The 27,828-nt window shown below is 40.0% G+C and overlaps 1 protein-coding gene across 10 annotated transcripts in view; it reads left to right on the top strand.

Moving 5' to 3' along the window:
• ERC2 (ELKS/RAB6-interacting/CAST family member 2) overlaps positions 1 to 27,828 on the top strand; it is a 784,869-nt gene that overhangs the window by 253,928 nt on the left and 503,113 nt on the right. For all 10 annotated transcript variants that reach the window (XR_012128892.1, XR_012128896.1, XR_012128894.1 and 7 more), the window contains 2 exons: positions 4,176 to 4,331; positions 15,455 to 15,622. Coding sequence is in view for 3 of the 10 variants with exons in the window: in XM_073230735.1 (XP_073086836.1) it covers positions 4,176 to 4,331; positions 15,455 to 15,622 (324 nt within the window). In the remaining 7 variants the exon portion in view is untranslated. The remainder of the gene's footprint in view (positions 1 to 4,175; positions 4,332 to 15,454; positions 15,623 to 27,828) is intronic.

The raw sequence follows: 27,828 nt of genomic DNA, 5'->3' as shown, positions 1-27,828 counted from the left end.
TCTGTTCTTTCACTGCTTCGGGCTCAGGGCCGGCTCTCAGCAAACCATTTTTGAGTGACAGAAGCTGACAGGGTGATCTGGATATTTAAGCCCCCAATTATTTTAATTTGGGGGTAATCATGGCACATTTTCCCTTCCAGAATCCAAATTATTGTTTTGACTCTCCTCTTCAGTAAATAACCCCGAGTTTAATGTGATCATTAAAGTCCTAATTCCCACCCCCCACCACAAGGATTGACTTCTAGAGGAATAATACTGGGAAAAATCAAATCAAAGAGACTAATTTGCTGCAGGACCTTCCCAGACACGTTGTTGCTAACGTGCACTGGAAATCCCCAATAGCACTTTTCACACTGACTGGTCCCTGCAGCCGCCTTGTCACAGAGCATTCAGTTGTGTGGATTCTGGAAAAAGCTGTTCTGTGTTATATTTCACGTTCCCCATCTCTAAGGAGGCCCACAATGATTGGCTTCTCTAGCTTGCTTATTTGTGAAACGTCATCAAAATGAGTATTTGAACATTACTACATAAATTATTCTAACAGATCAGTTACAAGAAACATGTGAAGGTGTTCGATGCAGACAGCTAGCTGGCGGTTGGGAGTAAAATGTTGCCACTCTCAGGAGGTTACAGCCTGTGCCTGCACTGAAGTTTTCTCTTTCTCCTAGACCCATTCTTAGAGTTCTGGAACATGCACATGTAGTATCTCTTTTGCAAGGAACATCCTGATACCACCTTGAACCGGATCAAGACCCGTGAGGCGCTTTCTTGCATTGTCTGCACAAATATATTAATTTTTAGTCATTTATCTAAGTTGTAGAGGCTTTTTTGAAAAGAAAAAGATAAAATTCCTTCTCCCTGACTTCCTCCAACCCGAGGCAGTTGAGAAGCTCTGACTGGCAGCAGTGTTTTATTTACCTTTATATTTCCTGCCTGCATTTCCTCATGTCTCTCGGTGGCTGAGCATTTTAAATACATTCTTGGGCACAGGCTATATATACACCATCTGATACACCTGTGTGTTTAGTATCTCTCCTCTCAGATCTTAATATATTGATACTCTCCTGTCTTTTTTTCTCTGTGCTCATGATTTCAGGTGTGAGTTGTATTGCCCTTAAAATTGATTTCTAATTGTAAGAATTGAAATATAAATAAGGACAGAAAAAAGTAGATCCCCATTAAGGTGACTTCTACAGTAACCACTTCTCATTGCTGTCCTTTTTTTTTGGGGAACACCTGTAGCTAAAGAAAGAAGTTTGTGAGGTAAAAGAAAGGTTGGTTAATTTCATAAAATTAGTCAAAGTTAAAAATATTATTTAAAAAATATGTTTCATCATTTGGTGACATTTCAACTCAGATGTATACATGTCTTGAGGACTTCCTATGTTAAGAAACTTTCTATCTAAATGCCATTCTGATCTTTCTTAAACAGTATGTAATTTTTTAAAGTCCAGGGAGAAGCTCCTTCCAACCCATTTAGAAGAAAGCTGAGGATTACTTTTCCCTTCACCTATATGACTGAGATCTGAAATTCTGTTAAGGGCTGTAAAAAAAATATTCAGGTGTTAAACATGAGGACTGCAAAGTGTATTTCAGTTCATACACACACACACACACGTATATATACATGTGTATATACATACATATAAATATGGTTATTTTAGACTTGGGTCCAAAATCCAGGAGATTTTATATCAGAAAGGCAGGGATGTTTTTGCTCTTGGTTTCACATTTAGCAGTTTAACTCTTGTAAAGATTGCGCTTAGGTAACTGTAAATGCTGTGAGATTGTAGCTCAGTAAAGAGAGGAAATCTACATCATATTGTTTCAAGTTTTAACTGACATCTATCTTTTTACATGTTTTAAAGTAAGAATATAACTTCAAGGCCTTCATGGGGATAAATAGAAGTGATTTATCTGGGTGATGGGGTTTTGCACAATCATCATTATATAGCTTTTCATGTTTTCTATAATGAACATGTCTTAATTTTATAGTCAGAAAAAATGTCGATGTAAAATGACTCCCATTTATTTAGGAAGGTTCTTAGGAAATTCTAGAAGTTCTTCCATACCTTTTCATTATTGCTGTTCTTTTTATCTATAGTGTTCTCATAACTCAGAACTCAAATGAGTCACTGCATTTGTGCTGCAGGATGACTCCGCACCTGCCTCGGCTCGGGCAGCCGTCACGAAGAACCATGGACCGGGTGGCTTAAAAAAACAGAACTTTATTTCCTTGAAGTTCTGGAGGCTGGAAATCTGGGTGCCAGCCTGGTAGACTCTGGTCCGAACTCTTCCTGGCTCACAGACGGCCCCTGTTTTCCTGTGTTCTCACATGGCGAAGTGACAGGAAACATGTTATGTGGAGTGTCTTCTGAGGGCACTGATCCCGTCCTGAGGGCCCCTCCTCGTGGCCCCATCTGACCCTGATCACCTCATCTCCAAATGACCGTCACTGTGGGTCGGGGTCAGGGTGCCGACATGAGGGTTTTTGGGAGCACAAAGGCATTCTGTCCATAACACACCCCTCGCTCACACCAGCAGTAAACAAGATTCCCAGAAAGTGCATCTAAAAATAGAGAAAGACTGGCAGGCTATACATAAACACATTAATGATGGTTATGTCTGGATGGTAGGGGGAGTGTTCTTTGTTTTTTATGAACTTAAAGTGTGTTACTTGTGTAACTGGAAAAAATATAATACTATTTCTAAAGGAAAATGAAACGCTACAGAATGCAGCCCTCCATAACAACCTTGCACATTTCAGAATCTGTGTTTTTCCATCTTCTGGTTTTTTTTTTTTGTTTGTTTGTTTGATGGTTCATGAAAGTGTCCCCAGCACTTCAAACACTCAGTTGTTGGCACAGAGCGGAGCTCCATAAGAATTGTTGATCTCGTTTTCCTCCTTACTATGGGATGACAATGTTAATGATAATAAAAATCATTATTATATTGCCATATGGGACATGCCATTGGGCAGATAATATAAGAAAACAAAATAGAAAGTAGCCATACAATCAGGGCAGACACATGTGTTGCCAAGTTTTTTCTGCGAATTCATTACACATAGAATAGCCTATACATTGTCTTTATTTTTGGAACTTTAGTCTTTTGGATTCTAAGAAACGAATTGGTAAAAAAAAAAAAAAATGAGTCGGTGGCTTATTTTTCATTAACATTCAGTTACACAGGTGTTATAAGCTGCTTGAATTTGGACAATAAAATGGCAGGTAGACGGTGACAGTGCGCAAACGTCGAGTCAAACTTCCAGTGTGTTTCGTTCCAAACGCTGATGTGAGTCTAATACGTGAGGTTGTGGAAATGGCTTTTTCCCCTGGAAGAGCTCTCTTTTCTACTGTCATGTGCATCATTCTTCACTATGCTGTGAGCCTGTCACTTCCTTTTAAAAACAATTCTCTATGGTTGTTTTTTTCTCAATGAATCCCACATTTGAGTGTACTATTTCTAGTTTTCCAACTGTGTAAATCAGTAGGTTCGGAATGCTCCGCGAAGTGGTCATGTTTTTTGTTATGCAGGAAACTGATTGCTCGCCAAATAAATCATGATGTGGACATATATTATTTCCAGTTGCTATAAATTTTCAATATTTAGTGTATCAGTCACACTAAGCCAAGATTCAGTTATTTAATTTCACTCATGTCTGTATTTTAGATGAGAATCCTTTTCCCCATTAGTAGATTTTAATTTCCTTCTCTTCTCAGAGTCAAATTCCAAGTCTTATAAAACCAGCTGCTGAGTATACACATGCACAAATGATTTTTGTGTTTACAAGTAGACTCAGAAATATACCCTGGTCAATTATACCTGAAGTTACAAATTTGTCTGCTGAAGTGGTATTTTTTTTTTTTTTAACATTTCAGATCACTTTTATTGTTTTGGCTCTGGTGATTTGATTCCCAGATTTTAGATGGACATATGTAGGTAATTCTCTGTATTGTATTGACACATCATCTTTATTGGGAGCTTCAAAAATCATCTCACAGCTGATCCTCAGAAGTGGAAAGAATAAACTGTTTCTGAATTCAGGGCTCTGTCTACACCACAGTTAATGTATTACTACCAAAATCGGTTTCCAGAATCCTGTTCTGATGATACTGAAAAAAACAGTTTTCTTTGTCTCATTCTTCCTTTCCTTTTTTTTTTTTTATGAACAGGACACAAAAATCGCTTCATTGGAGCGAAACATAAGGGATCTCGAGGATGAAATCCAGATGTTAAAAGCCAATGGTGTTTTGAACACTGAGGACCGTGAGGAGGAGATCAAACAAATAGAGGTTTACAAAAGTCACTCCAAGTTCATGAAAACCAAGGTATGGTCCAGAGTTATAAACTTTTATACCCTTAATATGACTGGAAAGTTACGGTTTATATGCAAACTTTCCCCAAATACCCACATAATCTGCTTTATGTGATACCGTGAAATACATAGACAATAAAGGAGACTGTAGACGATTTTTAGTTCGGAAGCATGGATTCCAAAATGAAATCGGGGGGAAGCCCTGGGGAGAATTTCTGTTTCTAAGGCACTCAGGATTTTCTTGTGTGCTCTTTCGGTGTCCCTTTGTCTGGGAATTAATTTTTATTTGTAATAGTCCTCTCTAGTCCCGAGTTTTTGTAAGTGTGCAGTTTTTTGAAAGTTTCAGTCATTGCCACTTCTTTGGCCTGCCTCTAGAAGGTGATTGTCTCAAAAGGTGTTGCTCTTGGAAGCCAGTTTAACTGATTTCAGTGGTATGAGGTCGTTTTGGTTTTTATAGTGTTTAAGACAGTTTTGCGTCTCAATGCTGCTCTTTGCTTAAATTACTCAACTCTCTAAGTCTCAGTTTTTCATCCATGAAGTAGTGAAAAGGAAAAGAGAATTACCTGCATCATTAGGTTGCTTTGATAGTTTCCCAATTATGTGTTTATAGCACCTGGTGCTGTAATGATCTTGCGTGATCTCTAGAAAGCATTCAATAAATGCCAGGCATTGTTAGTGTTATGATGATTATTGTTACCTGTTGCTATGGAATATTTATAAAATATTGTTACTGTAACCCATTCCATTAATTTATATTGGTATTGCCCATTTTAAGGGATTTTTCTTCTAGTTTGAAAAATTAAACTTTGGACTGCAGATGGATCAAACACCTGAATATCTATTATTTTTTACATATGCATAATTATTAAATTTATGATAGCCCCAATTAGATCTTTTGCGACTTTGAGATGCTTTTATTTCTTCTTCCATTCAAACCATTTTGCTTGTGAAAATAATAACCACACCCATTTAAAAAAATTCTTTATTCTTTTTTCTATCACTTACTCTTAAATATCCCTGTTCTTGTTCTGAGGTTTACTCTTATTTTTCACCTTATAACATGTAGCAGAGTTAAGACTAATGTAGATTTGTGTGAGAAAGCAGCCAGAGAGAAAAAAATGTCTAAATGATGGCTGTGGTTGTGATTTTTATCAGTTGTGAGGTACAATGCATACTTGTTGCAGAGAATTTGCGAATTATATAGAGAAAATAATATCTACTTTGCCACATACGTACATGTGTTTCTCTAGGGAGAAAAGCCAAAAATTATGTTTACTTACGCCAACTTCCCATCTATAAATTGAAGTTGAGATATGTCTAAAGATCTGGATCAAGGAGTGGCAATGGGCGGAGGAGAATGTCCAGTGGATCTGAATAAAACCCCTGCATTTCAGGGGCTGCACAGCATGCAGAGTGGGACTCCCTGCCCAGTGCTCCTCCCCTGTCCTTCCCTCTTGAAGAGCTGAGCTGAGGAGCAGCAGGCACGGTGGTAGGGTGACCTGCAGATGAAGGCCTCACAGTGGCCATTCACTCTGGCACTGATGACCAGAGGCACAGAGATGAGTGAACTCAAGTTTGGAGGGACTCAAGTTTGGAGGCTTGAACTTTTCCTTCCCACCCTGTCATTCAGCAGTGGGGGACAGTTCAGGCCACCTCTGCAATGAAAATGCCACAAAATTTGTAAACTTCATGGGCTCACTGTGGATTCTGTCCAGGTGAATAAAACACGTGTATGGTCTTCAGCAAGCAAATCATGACCTTTGTCAGCCCACCGTTGTCTGAGAGACCGTCAGTCCTTGAGTTCGTTTTAACTTTCAATGGCTAGTTAGTTCTAAGGGTTCCAGAAGTGGTCAGGTCTGAAGGACGTTTGTGCACAGAACTGCAGTAAGGAGGGAAGAGCAGAACCTGAAGACTGAAGCAGCCTCTGGCAAATCCCTAGCCTGCCCTTGCCAGCCGCATGGCGGTGGCGGATGACTCCGGTCGCGCAACCAGACGTTCCTCTTCTATAAAGTGCAGGTAACGCTGCAAACCTTAGCGGGTAACTCAAAGAGGTAAATGAAATAAAGTGGATAAAGTGGCTGGCTCAAACCTGGAGCTAATTATTGTACCCATTGTCACGAAGAAGTGTAACTGAATGTGATAATAATAAAAAAACCTGATTATAATAATACATAATAAATAAATGTCATGTTTAACTTGACTAATGGGGAAAAATGGATTTCTAAAAAGTACAAATAAAAATGAGTTGTTAGAAGATCATGCAGATATCCCCTATAGACTGAAAAAAATCAGCTAAAGGGTACTGGAAGAGTGAGAATTTTATATTTTCTTCATTAAAAGAATGTTCTTATGGGACTGAACCTTAACATTTATTGCTGTCATTATTTCATGTCATTATTTCAAAGGCCTATTTTTCTTACTTCTGCTTTGAGAGGGGAGTGTGATGCCTTCTTTAAGCCTGGGTATGGTTGAGCAGGTGTACTAAGACATAGCTCTTGCTAAGTGTTTAGTCTTGAGAGCTTGTTTTTTGTGCTTTCTGGGATCCTGTAGGCTGTGTGAGCTGATTCCAGTTGTGTGAATCATTTGTCGTGGAACTTATTATGTTTTAGAGGCATGGATTGATATCCCCTAAAATTGGATTGCTAGTGTAGTTCGTGATCCACTGTGGCCTATTTGGATAATATTTCTACAGAGTTGACACGAATACATTGCCTGCCCACTTCCTCACAGATATCTGAGTTAATTTCTGCAATAGTTGGCAGAACACTTGTTTACTGTCATCACTGGAGTGTGTTGAGCTCTTTCAGTTAACCTTTCGTTTATGGATAAAGCTTTCAGTGATGGATTTTTAGCCCTCTGGTTCCCGAAGACTTACTAAATGTTGTGTTTAGCACGTGGCACTGAGCTGGCTACTGAAGGCACTAATAGTAGGGCATGTTCCAAGTATTTCCTATTCCCAGTACTGACCACTTAGCAGGGAAAGTACGAAATGTACGCAGAAAATGATCCTGGAGATTTGATGTGAGGAGAGTTCCCTTCTGGCTGGAGTAACGCAAGTTGTTTAGATGTAGAGTTAGTGTATTTTGTCTGATTAAGACTGGCAACACAGCAGTGACAGGGCTGGTGAAGAATGCAGCCTCAAATGAAGCCGGAGCCAACCTCAAAGGATAAGTAACGATGCCATCCCACCCCCAGCTCCACAGGGAAGGAAGGAGAGCTCAAGCCTCTGGGAAAGGCCAGGTTTTCCAAAATAAGACAAGAAATGTTACATTTAAATTGCAAAAACGTAGAGGCTGTGCAACTTACTTGGGAAATGGAAATGCAGTTGTTAAACTTTTGTGTACACTGACGCAGGGGCAGAAATGGAAATCATCAAGCGACTTAGGATCCGAACTAGCAGAAAATGCTAGATTTGAGGCAGGGACAGTTGACCTGAGCAACGGTTGTTATAACGATTTGTAATTATTCAGCGGGTTGTGGCATTTCAGAAATTCTTAGGCATTGCTGCCTAAGGAGGGGAGTAGAACTCTTTGAGAACCAAACCTGAAATTGCAGTTAAATATTGTTACTTCTTCTTGTGGTTAGTAATGAATATGTAGAAAGCTTTAAAAAGTGCACTTTGACCTGGCCCTTTGCAGAGGCACCTTCTGAATGATCGCTGTTTATAAAGGCCGCAGGCTTGGCTGTGCTCTTTAATCCGAGTATTTCTTTAAAAGAGGTCTCAAATGTGTTCTGTGTGATTACTTCGATGTTTATTATTTTTAAAATTAAAAAAGATTAAAAAAATTCCATCTAATCATGAAAAAAAAAGCTCCTATCCATATTCTCATTTGCTTTTATTTTTGAAATATTAGCTGAAAATTACTTTTATGACCCTTTGGTGATAAAATCAACTCAGCATTTGATTTCCTCTTCATGAACAGGGCATGGTTTCAAATCAGCCTCAATATTCATATGGAATTATTTACTCCAAATAGATAACAAAGGCAGCTAATAATAATTCTTATGCACAAACTCATTTTTAGGTTAGGAATATTTTGAAATAAATAATTTTAAATGCCTCAATGAAAATTGTACATAGAACCAACATTGTGGTAGGAAAAGGGAGTGCTATTTGCGGTAATTATTAAAATGAATAAAGCCTGAATGTTGAAGGGAAAGGAGGTGTTTTGAGTGGCCATGGGAAATGGCATCAGCCCCATTTTGTGCTGAGCAGATAGATGGCTGGGACCACGTTGAGAACTCTGTGATTAAACTGAGCAGCGGTGAAGCCCTTAAATTCTTTGATAAATCTGACATTGTAGAAAGCATTTTTGGAACGGTAGGAGATGAATTGCAAAAATGCAGAAACAGAGTCTAGAATCTCAGCTTGTGCAAAGGCCAGGAAGGAAATCCGTGAACCTTGCGAGCCCTTTTGGCGCATGCGCGCTTGTCCCTGAGACCCGAGACTCTGGGGCAGCTCCTGAGCTCACAGTACACCTCTCCCCTGTTTGAAATGAAAATTTCTACCCCAACTCCGAAGACAACAGAGGAATCAGACTGTGAGAAAAGAATCTAAGAGGCCATGAAAAGTGTGAGTTACCTTCAGGAGCAGTTAAGCCTTTAAGAATGGAATGCGCCACATAAATCATTGTTTTTCCGGTAGGGAAAGAATCAGAGCACCCCCTGCCCTGTCTGAGGCTTTGTTCCTAGTCTAACACAGTTCTCCTCGACGGATCCCCCAGTACTTCCACATTAGCCCCTCCCTCTGTTTCCAGTTGGCCAAAGACATCTCTTTGCCGTCCTGGAATCCCCCGCTCTTCTGAATTTGTAACACATTTTCTTATTAACCTCTGACGGATTACAAACCTCCTAAGCCCCAACTGCGTGATAATAAGTGTATCACTTTCTAGGCGTGAGGACTGTCTCTGCAGTGAAAAAGAAGCTGTTTTTCTTGGCAGAGCACGCTTTTTAGGGTATTGGTTGTGTCACAGGCGCAAGCGATGGGGAGAACTTTCCGTCGAGATGAAGTGTGCCTGATATCCACATGGACTGCATAGAAAGCGTGTGACGTAATTCCGACTGGCTTTTCTTCTTGCCATTGTGGAGACAGACCTTCCCTGGCCTCGGTTCTCATGGATGTTCGATTGCATCACTTTCCATTTTTATTGAGTTTATGGCTATAAAAGAAGCAAAAGGCATATTTTTATGGAAGAATATGATTTTTTTTTTACCCTGTAACTGTATTCCCTTTAGAAAAGCCTTTTACTGTTATTGTCTGCATAAAGTATTTATATAAAATTTACCTCCTGGCAGGGATAGTCTGAAAACTATTTAAAGCAATTGCCTGTTTAATATTTATAGACTGGAATAGTTGTGTCATTATCAATCTAGTTTTGTAGAATAAAGTAGGGATATGTAGAGCTGTCGTGTCCTTCCTCCCTATTAAATACAACTCTGTTGCTCAAGTTAATTTCATTCAAAATTCCTTATTCAATACAGCGCCCCCACATTAGATTTCTACTCTGATATTTGTAGACATTAGCACAAATCAGCTTTTTTTTTCTTTTTCTTTTCCTATAAGCATCATCTTTGCTAAGGCCCGTAGAGCTGGACTTTTTTTTTTTTGCTGTATCTTCAGATGAATCATTTTCATATGTGGGATCAGCTGTATACTGTGCTCTCAGCTACAACTGCATATGGTTCGGGGCCATACCCCCTGAGAAGAGAGCTGATGATGCTTGATCACAACGGACTTAATTTCTCATATAATTTTAGGTAACCCTAATCCTGATTTTCCCTCCTTTTATTTATATGCTGTTCTTGTTGTATGAGAGAGAGGGGGTGAGGGTAAAAATGTTCCAGGCAAAAATAATCATAGACTCACAGCTCATTAAATTATAAAAGCATAATGCCTTTCACAGATTGTGCATACCTGAGCGGTGACAGCACCTGCTCACACATACCCGGAGCACGCTGATTATCTACTACGATTATTTCCCAGTGAACCTTGAAGCATGCACAGAATCCTTCTCAGGACGTTTCTGAGCAGCCGCCGCCAAACCTTTAGATTTGGCAAACAAGATGAAACCTATCTGTCCCTTGGTCTAGTCTGACTTCTTCCCCCTGCAAATGGGATTCCAGATCAACCTTTCTCGTAAACTGTCCAACCTGAACACTTGTGAAGTTGGGGGTGGGGTCTGCCTTCTTTTTAAGCACCCTCCTCTATTCATGCTCAGCACTTCCTGTCAGTACCTTCATTCTTGTTTATGCCAGTTTTAGCTGCTGAAAACAGCAAAAAATGCTGGATGAAATATATTTTAAAAATAATAATTTTAAAAGGTACTTATGAACTGTCAAGTTAGAAAGAGTCTCAAGGGCCAAACTAGGCCTGACCAGGGGCTGCAGTGGAAAACAGAGCATTTGCTGGACGGGTGAACCTGGACTTCAGTTTTCAATCCCAAGGCCATTGAAGGAAGGAGACAGAAGCCACAGTCTGCTCCAGATAAGGAGTCAAGTAGGAATTTCATGACTGCTACCACACGATTGTGGGCAGCTATGTTCTTAATGTAAGTAGAAACTGATAATAACCTCCCCATTGGGCTCTCCTTCCACCTCGATTAGGGGATTTCAAGGAATACAATCTATCTCAAAACTTTGAGCCGAGTGAAAGGTGAAGAAGCTAACTTTGAGAATCCATAGCCATATCTGGCCTTGCATAGAAGTGTAGTGTGAGGTTTTCCAAAAAAGTCAAGTAAAGAATGTCATGGAAAGGGTGGTTAGTAGTGCCCAGGTATGGCAGAGGCAGATACTCTGGAGGCTCACACACTCAGCTTAGACCCCAAAGCATTTCTCTAGAACAAGTTACAAAAAACAAGAGTGTGCAGTAAACATTTAAAAGTGAATCACACAGTAGATGTATTTATTGTAAGATTTCACTTATATGGAATTACTAGAATAGGTCCATCCAGAGAGAGAGAGAAAGTAGTTTTTTAGTTGCCTAGGACTCGGGGTGGAAGGTGGGGTATGGAGCATGGCTTCTGATGGTTACAAGCGTTCATTTTGACATGACAACAATGTCGTAAAGTTTGATTATGACAATGGTTGTGCTATTCTATGAGTATACTAAAAACTGCCAACTGTACATCTTAAGCAGGTGAGTTGTATGGCATGTAAATTATATTTTCATAAAGCTGCTAAAAAATGGCCCCAATGGAAAAAAGCCCATTTCCCTTAAAGGAATGAATTTGGAATGACAGCTTGACTTCTTAATAGCTTCTGTGAGCCAGAAGATAGTGGGATAATAGCCTCAATGTGTGCAGAGACGAACGTCTCTTAACCTAGAACATTACTGTTAATGCTCAGAAACAAGATTCAAGAGGAGAGAATGAAGTTGAGACATTTTTAGACAAAGCTTGAGTTTATCACCAACAAAACCCCACTAAAGGAAATTCTAAATGATGCATTTCAGGTAAAAGGAGATTCCCCAGGGAACGTCTGAGATGCAAGAATTAAGAATGAACAAAGATAGTGACAAATGGGGGGGGGGTAAATCTCAATAATGGTGAGTTAAAAACAAAATGGGAAAGAACCAAAATACATTATGACAATAAGGTGCATGTCCACAGGGTGGTGACCAGACCTGAAGTGTCTGTCTCCAGGTCCCCATGTTACTGAGAAAGATAAACATACAGATTGACCTTAGGCTTAGGTAAGTTAAAAATGTGCACATGTCATAATTTTTAGGTTACTAACCTTAAGGTTAGAAATAAATTAAATAAGCACATAAATATATATAAAAGTATACTTTTAAATGAATAAAGGCAAAAAGTAGAATGAGATAAAAAACCATTTAAGACAGGCAAGAAAGAAAAGAGAAGGAATAGAAATGATAGTATATACTGAAAGCACAAGGTAAGATGATGGAAATGAAATGTGTAATGGTCATAAATGCCCCATATGACTTTATCAGACAGGAGAGAAGAATCCAGGTATATGCTGTCTAAAGAGAGATAGGTAACATAGGTTAAAGATACACTGAAAGTGAAAAAGGACACACTAGCTGAATCCTCTTCATTGGAAAGTTGTTGGAGACTCTAAGGCAAGTAAGCCATTTTAGAGCTAAAAAACTGGCAGAACTACAAAGAGAAATTGATTATTTCAGCATTAGAGTGGATGATTTTAATCTACCTTTGAGTACTCAGCAGATAAAACAGATTAAAAGAACAAGATATTGAAGAATTTAAACTACCCAATTAAGTGTTACTGAGTGCCATGCACATGCATAGACTACTGCAACAACCATCATCGGACACATATTCTTTTTAAGCACACAGTATACAAAGCACATTTATGGTGACTGCTCACTTACTATGTCTCAAAGCAAGATACCCCGAACTTGAAGTGATTAGTATCAAACAGACTGTGTTCTCTATTCAAGAAAAAAATAACACAAAGATAACTAGGAAACATCCAAGTATTTGGAGATTAAGAAACATACTTCTAAATTATTCATGGTCAAAGAATAGTGGAGATTGGAAAATGTTTAGGACTGAGTAATAAAGCCAGTGCTACATAGTGAATTAGTGAAATTGAGCTAAAATGATACCGACAGGGAGATTTTCAGTCTAAGATTTACATGTGGAAAGACAGAAGGTGGAGAATTACTGAGGTAAGTATCTAACCTAAAACATTAGGAAAAGAAAGAAGATAAATAAACCCGGAGAAAACAGTAGGAAGGAAATCATTTAAGAATAAGGGCAGAAATTAATGAAATAGAAGATAAAAATGTTGGGTGATATACACAGCCAAACTGACTCTTTGAATAGATTATTTAACATGTCATGACACTGCTGAGGTTTATCAAGAAAAAGAGTGAAAATAAAGAATGTTAGGAATGAAAAAGAAGATGTAATTGTAGATGCTATAGATATCAAAAGATAAATGGGTTTTATGAAAACTTCCTGATAATGTGAATATTTAGATGAAATGAAAAGTTCTGAGGGGAAAAAAAGCTCAAAACTGAGTCAAATAATTAGAAACACGAATATTCCTATAACCATTAAAGACAGATAAAGTAACTAATGGTTTTTTGGGCAAAGAGAACACCAGCTGTAGATAGCTTTGCTGATGACTGCTAATGGACATTAATGGGAAAAAAATTTCAGTTTACACAAACCATTTCAGAATACTTTAAAAGGAGGGAACACTCTCTACTTTATTTGAAAGGCTGAATTGATACTAAAATCTGAAAAAGATGGCACAGATAGAAAAATAACAGACCAATCTTACCCCAAAACATAGATGACGTATCTTGACAAGATATTAGCAAGGTAAATCCAGTGACATATAAAAAATGTAATATATCATGACTAAGTAGAGTTTTTCAGAGTAATTCAGGGAGAGGTTACTATTTTTAAAAGTCCTTTAATGTAGTAATTCATTACCATAATCTAAAGGTGAAAAATGTGATAAATCATGAGATTTATCATTTAGAAAAGTGTTTAGAAAAAAAATGTTTGATAACATTAAAGAATCCTTAATAATTAAAAAAGTCTTGGCAATGTTGTAACAAGAGAGGACTTTCTGAAACTTAAAGAGTGCCTATAAAAAGCTAAAGAAAACGTCACCCTTAATGATGAAACATTGACATTCTCCCGTTTAAGTCTAGGAACAAGACAAAGGGGCCGCACTTCCCAACAGATCTTGCATGGACTTCTTCGGGGCATGGTGGGGCCAGGAGGTCGGAATTCTGTCATGGGGACTGGTTCCCAGGGGAAGGAAGCAGAAGCTGCCAGTCCTACAGGCTGGGACTGGGACAGGCACAATGCCACTCGCTGCTGCATTTAGCTGCATGGAGCGAGTCACAGTCCAGCCCAGGTTCAAGAGGAAGATAAATCTCCTCCATTTCTACTGTGACGAGCAGCTTGTGTGTGCAAGTAGAAAGAAATTGGTAGCAGTTATCTTTAGAGATTATCTCCCACAACTCCTGTAAGACTGGCAAAAATGTACAAGGTTGGTGACATAAGATACTGGTAAAGGTGTGGAGGGATTGGCACACTTAGTGCTTCTGACCATGAAAGCTAACCTTAGTGTTCTGGAAAACATTTTGGTATTTTCTAGTGACGTTGAAGATGTGCGGACTGTGTGATTTAGCAGTTTAACTCCTGGATTATTTTGATACCAGGTAATCTGTATAAGAATGTTCAGAACAGCACTTTTTGTGATAGCAAAAAAGCTGGAAACAAACCGCAATGGCTATCACCAGCAGAGCAGACAAAATAAATCATGGTGAAGTCTCACAACAGATACTGTACCTCAAAGAGAATGAACAAATTGTATGTACAGTAACATGATTTAATCTCAAGGACATAAGATTGAGTAGGAAAAAGCACAGTGCAAATGAAAGTACAAATAAAGTAAAACCCATACAAAACTAAATAGCATATTATTTACAGATGCAACAAATATATAATAAGTCTAAAAGATGGGCAAGAAGATGACAAACAAAATTTAGGGTAGTAATTATTTCTGAAGGAGGAGAGAGGAGATAGAAACGGGCAGGGACATGGGTAATTCAGATGATCTCTTCTTAGTAAATTGAAGGATGAATGTTTCTTATATTAGTTTTCCTTTTACTTTGTGTATATTTTATGTTCTTTTGTGTACTGAAATAAGCAAAAGCAAAATCTCCCAAAGCTTGCTTTTTCTTTTTGGTGAGGATTCTCTTCTGTCTAATGTTGCCTCAAATGAACATTTCCACTGTGGATTAGCAGAGGTGGTCCAGGCTGTATCTTAGGTTAATTAGGTTAATTACCTGTATTAGGTCCTGTGGAACCTTCTGAGGACCAGGTTTGGCCAGGAAGACTTCATCCCATTGTGAATCTGGGGCAGTGGGGTTCTCAGAGGGGCGGCAGGTGGAAGGCAGTCTCTGGCCCTAATGTTTCCTATTCTCCGCACTCTCAGCCACCTTTATAAAGCCTCCGCAGGGCCCGAAGACAGTGTGGCTCCTGAGGCCCGCGTTTTTAGGAAAACTCGTGGCCTGCCTTGCTGGATTCATGATCATTGGCTATTGAATGTTAAAAGAAATCAGTCATTCTCAAATGTGAAGGGTATGAATGGCGGCTTCTAATTGCTTGCATTTTTGTTGTTTCCCAGATCGACCAGCTGAAGCAGGAACTTTCAAAGAAGGAGTCAGAACTTCTTGCCTTACAAACAAAGCTTGAAACCCTTAGCAATCAAAATTCAGATTGCAAACAACACATCGAAGTACTTAAAGAGTCACTTACTGCCAAAGAGCAGAGGGCCGCCATCCTTCAGACGGAGGTAAGGCGCCCTTTTGCGATTTCGGGCAGCAGCCATTGAGTTAATAGAAAATATCCTATCCGACTTGCTTTCTTTCCACGCTCCCTATGCAAACCCTTGGGACCAGATGTGTTTTGGATATGAGGTATTCCAGGGACTTGGGAAAGGTAAGGTCCATTGCATATGTCATAGGCTGTAAAATGCTCCCAATGGGGTTGCAGCAGCGTCTCATAAACAAACACATGGATCATTCTGTAGGAAAAAAAAAAACTTTCTCACACTAAAGTAGGAGAAATAAAGATGATTTATGTAGCTTCCTGTCACTTTGTATCAGGTTGTGCCACCAAAGGATTTAAAAATTTTTTTTCAGAGATTTTTGAATTTAAGAACCATGGATAAATGACTGGATCTGAAATGGTTTCATTTTATCAAAAATCATAAAAATGTCAGAATGTCCTCTACCTTACTCTGTTGTGTATCTATATAGGTCTCCTACCTCATATCCCCGAGTCCAGGGGTTTCTTACTTCCTAAGTATCTTCCATTGTCAAGATTCTTTTACCCACTGAAGAAAGTTGGTGTTGTGTGAGTCTCTTAAAAGAATTGTTGTTTTATTATTTCTTATTCATTTTGAGAAAAACAAATATGTTACTGCCTGTTTCCTTGTTTCTCCTCATTGGATTGTATCTTTGGGTCTGCTAAGAAATGCAAAACACAAGCTAGTTTTATGTAAACAGTTGCCAGGAAATAAATTATTACATGTGGGCAATGCCAAACGGTGATTTTCATGTAGAGACAGAAGGGTGTGTGGGTTACTTAAGGAGGAGGCAGGCTAATCCAGTTGCATGCTCTCTTTTGTGCCCTTTGAGACATGTCTTTGCATGTATTTATTTTTGTATCTGTGGGGAGGTTTGAATTTTCCTTATAAGCTAACGGGGCTTGAGTAGGTCACGATGCAGGACAGGGTCCAGAGGAGAATGGAAACAGGTTCCAGATTGGACGGGCCTTGGCATGGGCCTGACTCAGCCCCTGTGTGCTTGACATTGGCCAATAGGCAGGTATGTGATGGCTTTAAGTGAACGTGACCCTGTTGGCCTCAATGGTGTAGATAATTCACATGTGTGAACTATCACCTTCAGGGGTGTATAGTCCCGTTGTGGATGTAGAAGCCTGGATGTTTTGTTTTTTAAGGCAAAAGGTGAACCGTGCTATAAATTGGAAGGTAGCTTGCATCTCCTCTGAAGAGGCAGCAGTAAGGAGTATCTAGAACCATGCTGGCTGCCCGCCACATGTGGCTATTCTAATTTAAATTCATTAAAATCCAGTAAAATTTAAAACGTAGTTCCTTAGTCACACTAGCCACATTGCAAGTATTTCATAGTCACAGCTGGCGACTGGTGTATGGCACAGCCCAGCTATGGAACGTTTCTACCATCTCTCACTTGCCTAGAATGGGGGATGAAAACAATGGCTTATGGGACAAATCCTGCCTCTTCCTGTTTTTGTCAATAAAGTTTTATTGGAGCACAGTCACACTGTTTCAGCTACATGTTTTCTTTGGCTGCTTTTGTGCTATAGCAGCAGAATTTGCCATCGACAGAGACCGTACGACCCACAAAGCTGAAAATACTGACTCTCTGGGCCTTTACAGAAAAAATATGCCCTCGCATGGCTCTGTGGTTTTGTGGGAAAAGGTTGAATGGGAGTTGGCATGCTGGCCTGTCCTCTCTCTAGCCGTCCTACTCTGAGCAGGGCCAGATAGTTTGCTGACTCCCCAGCACTCATTTCCCTTCAAGGTTATTCACAAAGCAACTGCTGATACCCACTGCTGTCTCAAGTGGGAAATAATGCCAGCATTACGGACAGTTCATGTAATTGAGTTGCTGTGTATTGGGTGGAAGAAAATCTGAAAAGCAAGGCAGTTCGCGGAGGCATCGCGCAGAAGGCAGGCAGGCTTTCTGGGGAGTCTCCTACAGAAGGAGAGAATGAGGAGTCAGCTCCAAAAGGCCCTGGCCCTCCTCTCCCCACCTGGCGCCTCTGAGCGCCCGAGGCCCTGGCCTCTTCCCCTTTGCTCATTCCCGCCCAGAATTTTTTTTCCTCTCTCGAATTAATGTAGTTCAGACCTATACATACATATTTCATGAAAAAGACAGTGGTGACATTCTGTGACCAGCTTCCACCCCATGTTCAATAATTAAAATGACCCAATAAAGAGAAGACGCTTTGAAATAGAACCATTATTTGAATAGAAACATTATTCTCCATGTGCAGAGAAAGTGAGAGAGTTTTCTAGTGCCCTACTTTGAAGTTTGGAGTGTGAGATTAATGATTCTTATCAGCGGGGAACATCCAGCGAATTTTCTTTGGCCTTTCCTCTTCTTTTAAAATCTTTGTTAATGGAAATGGAGAGAGTCACCTAATGATGCCCGTCTGCTAGAGGAAGCAATTTAGGTTGAAATTAGCTCTAATTGTTGGATCCTAGGCAAGGGCTTTTTGGTAGCAGGGTAAAGGACATTAAAGTGATTTTCTGCTTCTTGGAGAAACAGAAATAAGAGACTTCCTGCTTAAAGAGCAGTGGGTTAGTGGGCAAGCCTTCCGCACATGAGGTACGTTCTGTTCCCTTATGACAACAACAAAAAGTCCCGAGCTTAATTTTTTTTTTCTTGTGAATTTGTTTGCATTGGGATATCGGGGGTGGGGTGGGAAATGTCCCAGTGGGCTTTGCCCCAGCAAGGAAACGTCCAGGGTTAGTTTTTTGCCAACTTTTCCTCTTTCTTGGAGCTGCTGTCCTTGCTGCCAGCAGCCCCTTGAGGTCCGCTGCTGAGAGGCTCGGCCTCGGAAGGGCCCCCCCTCTGCTTGGGGCCACTCGTGTTTCCTGCCTTTCCGGGGTCCCTCCCTGCTTCCTCTTTGGGGGGAGATGTCTTCCACTGCCAGCTCACTCGTCGAGATCACACCCACCAGCTTCTCCTTGGAAAAAGATTTCTTTTCCTTGGGTTTGGAGAAGGGGACAGATGGGTTCACCCACCACCCCGGTCTCCTGCGACTTCTGCTCTCTCCTCCTTTTCGGTGTCCCTGTGGCCTCCTCACCCTCCTCCAGAGGGCTGCTGCTTTTTTCTGAAGATGGGCGGCAGATGCAGCATTTCTTTCCTCCTTTCAGCCATTTCTCCTGTTTCCTAGTAATCTCACAGCCACTTCCTCTGCCTGGACCATCGCCTCCTTCAAAACATCCGGATTCTTTTTGTGGAGTCTCTCCAGTCTCATAGGAGAGCCACTCCTCAACTGCTTCCCGACGCTTCTCCCCAGATACACGTGTGGGCACCTCAGAGAAGCAGTCAGTTCGTGAGGCGATACTGCATTTGTTTGCCAGGGATCGGGGGACACGGCCTTTGTTCCTGGTGGCTGCTCTGCCAGTGAAGGGGGAGTGGAAAATGAGTCCATGTTTTGGGGTGTAACCCATTGTCTTCAGGGCTCTGAAAACTTGGTCCCTTTGCTGGGCCCTGGGAATCACACCAGGACTGGCCTGTGTCAAATGTATATGAGAGATACGCTGCTCATCCTTGGAGGAGGTTAGGTGAGCTAGCGCCTTCTAACTGGATTCCCGAGTCCTTCCTGAAAGTTCTAGGGCTCGCTCCAGAATGGGAAGGGCCTGCTGGTGTCTCTGGAAAATCCCTGCCATCTCCTGACTCTGGCGACTCATTAGAATGCAGTAATGACAGATGTCACTGGCTTCATGGTCATCTCTGCAAGGAAGGCTTTTTACTACCAAAGACTTTATGTTTGGGAGGTGGTAGGATGCAGGGTGGGATGAGGGGTGGGGAGCAAGTTGTCTGGGTTTGTGGCTATGTGGCTTGGCTCCTGGGTGGTTAGTTTTAACTTGTACAAATGCCCAGCTGCTGTTTGACATGTGTGCAATAAATCAATGGAATAATAGTTACACACACACCCAGTTACACCACACAGCTCTTAACATAACATTTTACATTTTAAAATAACTTCAAAGGACCCCAAGACCAACTTTCTTATTTTGCTACATCCCTTGATGTTTTCTGTGTACTGACTTATCCCCACCCGCCAACACGTTAATTCTCTGGCAGTGGAGATATAGTGAGTTGACTTCCATTAGGACCTTCCTTTTTCTGGACTTCAACCAGTGATTATCAACAGAGGCAGAAATTAGTATGAAGAAAGACCTAGCTATTTTTCTTTGATTTGAAATAAAATGTGCAGAGAACACAGCATTTGGAAATGGGAGCTATGTACACATGCCACAGCCTCCCCGTTTAATAATTGTGATGTGAAGAAGACGTGAACTTCTCCGAACCTCCATGTCTCTGAGCCTCCATCTGCATGCCAGCTTCACGCATGTATGTGAAAAGTGCTTCGGCTCTAGTAAGGGGTTTTCACTATACCTTGTGCTGACCATCATTGGTGCTGTCAGCGTTATTGCAGTTGCGTATCAGGGATGTTGGGGGTACTCGACCTCCCTTCTTTTCTTACCATGCATTCTGTGTGGTCTGCCTATGTGGGTCTTCCCTGAATTTTTGGTGTCTGTGTGTACTGAACTCAAAATTTTTATTTAAATTGAGTCACTTTTTTTAAATGTCTCATAATGACAGAGAAATGAAGACACTATGAAAATGACATCTATTTTGTTTTATCCCCAAATTAAGATATTTCTTAAGAATTATAATTTTTAAGAAATATCTCAGTTATTAAGACATTAAGATTTCTTTCTGTTTTCTGGCAAGTACACTTTCCCCCAGCCCAGCATGATTTGCAAATTGCTAGGTCTGAGAAAAGTCTTGCATGTTTTCTAGAAGCTATTGTTATATGACAGTAGTGTTTAATGCTTGCTTTTATACTATTTCTGGTCCGCATAGGTCAGGGAAGAGTTCCTCTTGCTATTACAATCTCAAGATTGTAAACACTTGAGAACCTATGGATTGAGAAAAAGCTTAGGGGTTTTGTGTTTATGAAGGTGACAGGCGGCACATGCAGGTTAGGTCAGTAGCAGCACCATAACAAGGGTCCGTAACAGTTTTATTTTTGTTTTTTAGTTGCAATCAGTATAGAACAGAATCTCAAGCAATCCGTACATAGTCTCACCCACCAGAAAAATTCACCTCGGTACATACAGACTCTTACTCATGTGCAATGAGTATATAATTTCAGGGAGTTTACAGATGCCCTGAAGCATTTCTCAGAGTTTCACATTGAAGGTCTCTGCCCTATAGGTTTCATGCATTTTTTTCATTCAGCATGCGTTTTTTGAAGGAGTCTGACATATGTCTGACAGAGTCCTGTCCTCACCCAGCCAATATTGTATTGCACACATGGGTATATGATAGAGCTGATTTATAGTACCATAACCACTCAGCAGTTTCATTATGACCAGTTACAAATAATTCCACAAAAAATCTTAATTGGAATTCATCTTCCTTCTGTTTTTTTAAAAAGCAGAAAGTAAAAGAATGGAAGATAAGAAATTAGTGCAGAGTTCTTGGAAGACTAAATTATGCAAGCTGTCTGAAATGTCCGCTTATGGCTCTTAAAATCGAAGGCTAATATTGCTAAGGTGATTACTCTGATAATATTAACATTTTAGCTGCTGTTTATTGTTATCTAGGCAGAAATGCTTCAGTTGGCTGTATTTTAGACAGACCCTTCCCTCAATTTGTTTAAATGAGTGAGGTATCATTAGATAATATTTTATTGTGCATCTATCACAAGGTGGGACCCATAATCTCAGGTGCTGTTGGTCTTGGACTTTTTAACTTAATTTTATTGCTCAAATGTCTACTGAGTGTCTTCTAGCTGCTCTCCTAAGTTCCAGGAACTGGGGCTAAGTGTTTTTCATGCGATGCTTTAATTTAAACTTGACATACAATTTATGAAGTTGATACTGTTGACACTATTTATTATTATTATTATTATTATTATTATTATTATTATTATTATTATTTGGTATCATTAATATACAATCACATGAACAACATTGTGGTTACTAGATTCCCCCAATTATCAAGTCCCCACCACATACCCCATTGCAGTCACTGTCCATCAGTGTAGTAAGATACTATGGAGTCACTACTTGTCTTCTCTGTGCTGTACTGCCTTCCCCATGCTCCCCTCCCATGTTATGTGTGCTAATCATAATGGCCCTGATTCCCCTTATCCCCTCCCTTCCCACCCCCACCCTCCCCAGTCCCTTTCCCTTTGGTAACTGTTAGTCCATTCTTGGGTTTTGTGAGTCTGCTGATGTTTTTTTCCCTCAGTTTTCCTATGTTCTTATACTCCACAGATGAGTGAAATCATTTGGTACTTGTCTTTCTCTGCCTGGCTTATTTCACTGAGTATAATACCCTCTAGCTCCATCCATGTTGTTGTAAATGGTAGGATTTGTTTTCTTCTTATGACTGAATAATACTCCCTTGTGTATATGTACCACCTCTTCTTTACCCATTCATCTACTGATGGACACTTAGGTTGCTTCCATTTCCTGGCTATTGTAAATAGTGCTGCAATAAACATAGGGGTGCATATGTCCTTTTGAAACTGGGCTCCTGCATTCTTAGGGTAAATTCCTAGAAGTGGAATTCCTGGATCCAATGGTATTTCTATTTTGAGTTTTTGGAGGAACCTCCATACTGCTTTCCACAATGGTTGAACTAGTTTACATCCCCACCAGCAGTGTAGGAGGGTTCCCCTTTCTTCACATCCTCGCCTGCATTTGTCATTCCTAGTCTTTTCTATGTTGGCCATCCTAACTGGTGTGAGGTGATATCTCATTGTGATTTTAATTTGCATTTCCATGATAATTAGTGAGGTGGAGCATCTTTTCATGTGCCCGTTGGCCATCTGAATTTCTTCTTTGGAGAAGTGTCTGTTCATATCCTCTGCCCATTTTTTAGTAGGGTTATTTGCTTTTTGGATATTGAGGCATGTGAGTTCTTTATATATTTTGGATGTTAACCCCTTGACATAATCCCTGGATATGTCATTTACAAATATATTCTCCCATACTGTAGGATGCCTTTTTGTTCTGCTGATGGTGTCCTTTGCTGTACAGAAGCTTTTTAGCATGATGCAGTCCCATTTATTCATTTTTTATTTTGTTTCCCTTGCCTGAGGAGATGCATTCAGGAAGAAGTTGCTCATGTTTATATTCAAGAGATTTTTGCCTATGTTTTCTTCTAAGAGTTTTACGGTTTCATGACTTACATTCAGGTCTTTGATCCATTTTGAGTTTACTTTTGTGTATGGGGTTAGACAATAATCCAGTTTCATTCTCTTGCATGTAGCTGTCCAGTTTTGCCAACACCAGTTGTTGAAGAGACTCTCATTTCCCCATTATATATCCATGGCTCCTTTATCATATATTAATTGACCATATATGCTTGGGTTTATATCTGGGCTCTGTAGTCTGTTCTATTGGTCTATGGGTCTCTTCTTGTGCCAGTACCAAATTGTCTTGATTACTGTGGCTTTGTAGTAGAGGTTGATGTTGGGGAGCATAATCCCCCCTGCTTTATTCTTCCTTCTCAGGATTGCTTTGGCTATTCGGGGTCTTTGTGGTTCCATATGAATTTTAGAACTATTTGCTCTAGTTTGTTGAAGAATGCTATTGGTATTTTGATAGGGATTGCATTGAATCTGTAGATTGCTTTAGGCAGGATGTTGACCCTATTTTTAAGGTGAGGAAACAGAGGCTCAGAAAGGATGTAGGATTTGCTCAAAGTCACACAATGGTGAGTGATGGGGCCTGGGTTCCCAAGCCCTTGAACTCTTAACCAGAAATCTAGTACTTTTCAAATGAGCCCTAGTGGACTGAGGGCTTCCTTTATGTCAAGGAGTTGATGTACATTATTTGATTTATTCTATATGGCAAAGCATATGGCAAGATTTATAAATTTGTGTTAACTAGTGAGTTCACTAGGGTTTCAAGGATGCATTCTAAGTACTGCTCTGTACTGGCTGTGAAGACGGGTAAAAATGAATAACTCTGGGAGTTAAATCTTTGTAGTAACACATTAGCTGTAATAACAGTGCTAATGTGTGGCCATGATAATAAAGGATGTTGCCTAACCTTTAGGGAGGGTACCATTGTTCATGAAGTCTAGAATCCTAATATATAAGAATTTATTGTATAATATGTAGTTTGTATTCCTTTAAAAATGTTCATGATTAAGATGTGTATACATATATATTCATACATGTATACATACTGTGTAAAAAGAAGTAAAGGACAACAGTATTTTACTGTGTTTTTTTCTTTGTGTTGCAGACTCTGGTGATCTTTAATTGTCTATGATACATGTGTTGTACATCTGTAATGTAAAAAATTAACTGCATTTTTACAGAAGGTATGGTAATCCTTGCTTCAGGGAGGTTGTACAAGGTGCTAGTGGGGAAGGAGGTGTTTTCTGAGCCCAGGGCAATACGTTTTGGTGTCTGAGTCACAGATGATTCAATGTGATAACACAAACAGACTTGGGCTCTCAGTTTACAAGCAGCATCATAAAAACCAAGGTTTTGACAATGAACATGTTGATACATGGAGAAAAGAATGAACTTTACGAGTCCTGCCTTCTTGGTTTAATTGCACTGGAATGGGTCTTCCACCCCACTTCAGTGGGTGGCCAAGACTGTAGGATAGAAAGATCACTGGGAGAAGGCGTTGGGAAGGTTTTGTGGCATCCAGGGACTATAGGACTCAGTGTATTCACACAGGCTTTGTATACTGTTCAGCTACTTTAGGACCTACTCTTCTCAACTCACATGTTTTGAGCTAAGTAGTTTTTTAAATGGATGGAAATAATGCTTGCCACGATAAATAAGAGGCATTTACAAGGAGTGCTTCTTTACGTTTAAGCAGGAATTTCAGTTTTCCATTTTACCTCTTGCTGTGGTTGACTGGCAGGCAGTAAAGTCCTTCTTAATCACTTTGGTCTGGCCTTCAAAGGTAATATTTGAAATATCCTTTTTTAGATAGACTTCCATTTAATGTTCTTCATAATCATGGCCTTTAAGAGTGAGGTGCTTTTTTAAAAAGTTAGTAGCCTATGACAAAACCAGCTTTTAAGGCTGTCCAGGTTCCCCAGCACCCTATCGGAGCGCATGGTCTCACACTCAAGGCTTGCAAGGAATGTCCTTAAAATTAGGAAGTTAAGGGGCTTGGTGAAAAATACACAAAAGGAAATCCTGGTGTCCCTTGTATTTTTTCTTTCTAATCCTGTCATTGGCTTCACGTGTTCAAATGTTTTTATTTGACTGGGAAAGGCATTGTTTGAAATTTTTATTGATAACACTCTTAACTGCAAGAAAAAGACATAAACCCGTAAAGCCATAACTATCATGGTGGCCATCATTGGGAGGTCTGCAAAAATGGTTTATTACCAGGAGAAAAAAAATACTGGGAACCACAGTCGTTACAGAGGTCACCACCCCTGCTACGTGTGTTTTATTTTTTTCCCCTCTTCATTTTTGAGGGTATTTATAATGGCAGTGCCAAACGACACACTTTCCCCTCCCCTGATGTCCTGGGCTTTGTTTTGATTCTCTCTTTATTAATGATGTGACAACTTGGGGGGTCACATAAAAAGGAGCCGGGGTCAGGCTCTGCAGGCCCCAGAATGCTGACAGTGGCCTTGCATCTAGCCAGAGAAGACATTGTCTAAAGGGGCCATGTCTCACTTCTGAGACTTTTAGCTGTTTTGCAGATTTTAGATGTCCAGGTGACCTTTGCAAGGCAGTGTCATACTTTCGCTTTTTTAAGGTAAAACATGGAAGACGGCAGCGGGGGAAGGAAAATGTGTTCTGGTCGTTGGCTGCAGTTCTGTGGTAGTTTCTGGCCTGTTATGGGCCGAAGCAGGTAGCTACAGACATTAATTTGTTGCCTGGGCAAGGAGTCTGGAACTTCTGTCGTAGTTCTTGTTGCTCAGGCCCTGGAGAGGGCCTGATTTAACACCTTGTTAGTATGAAATTGCTTTCGACTTCATAAACACAGGTGTTCAGTTTGAGTCCTAATGAACTGTGAAATAGGTAGATGTCTAAAAGGAAATTCTATAAATTGTGAACACGGCTCTGTCAGCACACTAAATGGATTAGGAAAATTCATTGTCTGCCCTGTAACCGAACACCCATGTGATGCGTGGACATGAGTCAGGCCTGAAAAGCCAATAAAAGGGAGGAAAAAAATAAGAGCTGGAGATGTTGGCCGTGTGGGCTCCCCCCACTGCAAATGCGTGCTGGTACGGAGGGCACAGAAATCAGAATGGCTATTCAGAGAACGGCCAAGAAGGAACACATACGAGCAGACAACACAGAATTTATGGAGTAAAACCACAAACACCTTATTTTCCATTGTACTGAAATAATGATATTTTACAGTCCTCATTTTTATGTAATTCTGCTTTCAATTTCATATTGTTACTGCAGCTCAAATCTCATTATAAGTGTTCCAACAAAAATCCCTTTTTAATCAGAAACGTTCCAATCCTTAGCCCATTGTCAACTTCTTTGGAGCAACTTATTTTTCTTGTGAAACAAAAGAATTCAGGCCTTCATTGTAAGCTCATTGGGATGTTATTTGACCTGTGTGGCCGAACAGGTAATGAAGATTCCGGAGTCATTTTAATTTCTACAACAAATCTCTTGGTAACCTGCACCCATTATTTTGGGGTGTAGAGACATGGCGTCAGAGCCCTTTATGTTCTCTGAAAGAAAAGAAATAGTTCCTTAGTACTGTTGTTTGGTTACATTTCTTTGTGAAAAAGGCATTGTGTCTACGTATTGAACTGCGGTTGGAAGTGACAGTATCCAATTAGCCAGTCATCTCCGAGAAAGGCCACGTCCACTGGTAGGTGTTCCTGGTGAGTTGTTTGCAGGAGAAAAAGGAATGCCTTTCTGTCATGTCTGTGGGAAGCTGACTTGCCACTTTAAAAAGGAGATGACAGAATTTAGGAGGTGGGAAGGCCAAACAAAACTCTCACTGACCTCCCAGCCCACATTCTTCCTTTCTTATTATTGTTCTTTTTTTTTTTTCCAGTATGAATTTTGTGGAAAACAGAATTTATTAAGTACCTCCATTCATTTGTTTTCCTTTTGGGGGCACCGTTTGGAAAGAACCAGTTTACATTGTAATTATATTCTCCTGACATTGGAACCACATTTGTAACACTTGCTCCTGTTCATCTGGAAAAAGGTTAACATTTGCTGTGGTCGGGGGCCTTTCTGTGTATATTTACATATCAGACCCAGACGTAAAGAGTGAAGTTAAATTGCTAGGCTTCTACAAGAATCGTTTACCCATTCTCATTTGAACCGTATTCTTTTAAAAATGAAATACAGATATTTATTCCATATTGACATATACCTCCCCCTTCCTGTTTCATTGAAACAAAAAAAGAAAAGAGAGACTATATCTTGGTGTAAAAGGTGTCTTAGATGAGGATCATTTTAACCCTAGACGTGTGTTTTCATTGCAAGCATTTCTACCTTGAAGTGTATGAAATTTATTTTCCTGAATTTACTTTTCATTTTAATTTTTTCATAGAAAAGTGTAGGTGATTTCTTAAATCCACATGATTATAACAGATTGATATTTGACCTCTTGAATACTAGCTGGCGGTTGTTAATTTGAAACCGGACAGATGGTAAGTTCTGTCATTTAGATCCAGCCAAATGTGAAGGAAAAGAGAAGCTCCAACTCCACCTTTACTGAGCGTGACTGCTTACGGATGAATAGTGAAGGAAACTTCTGCAAGATATAAGTTGCTTGAAGAAAAGGACTTTTGGCTTTTCACTGGGAAATGGGAGAACAGTGCCTTAGCATAGCAGAGGAATTCGAAAAATATTTGTTGTATCTCTTGTCGCTCTCCTGTGTCACCGGAGGGTGTAGTGACAGGGTTAGATGAGATACTGCCTCATTAGCAATGGAAATAGGCAGCCTTAGGTCACACTTAAACTTGCCTCTGAACCAGCATTATTGCCCAACCAGCAATAATGCATAAGATTGAGTAACCTGATGACATAAAATAAAGAATGTTTGCATGGCAAAAATGATCACAGGCAGAGTAAAAGACAAATAACAACTTGGGCAACATACTTGTAGGTTATGCTATAAAGGGTTCATATGCCTAGTAAACAAAGTTTTTAAAAACAGAACCACAAGGGCCAAAGCCCTGTAGAATTTAGGCCTGATATGTAGGTAGTACACAGAAAAATAAA

This window comes from Manis javanica, chromosome 3 (genome assembly GCF_040802235.1).
Source record: "Manis javanica isolate MJ-LG chromosome 3, MJ_LKY, whole genome shotgun sequence".
Taxonomy (NCBI): domain Eukaryota; kingdom Metazoa; phylum Chordata; class Mammalia; order Pholidota; family Manidae; genus Manis; species Manis javanica.
Note: the sequence above shows the minus strand (reverse complement) of the source record. Positions and strands in the feature narration are given on the sequence as shown.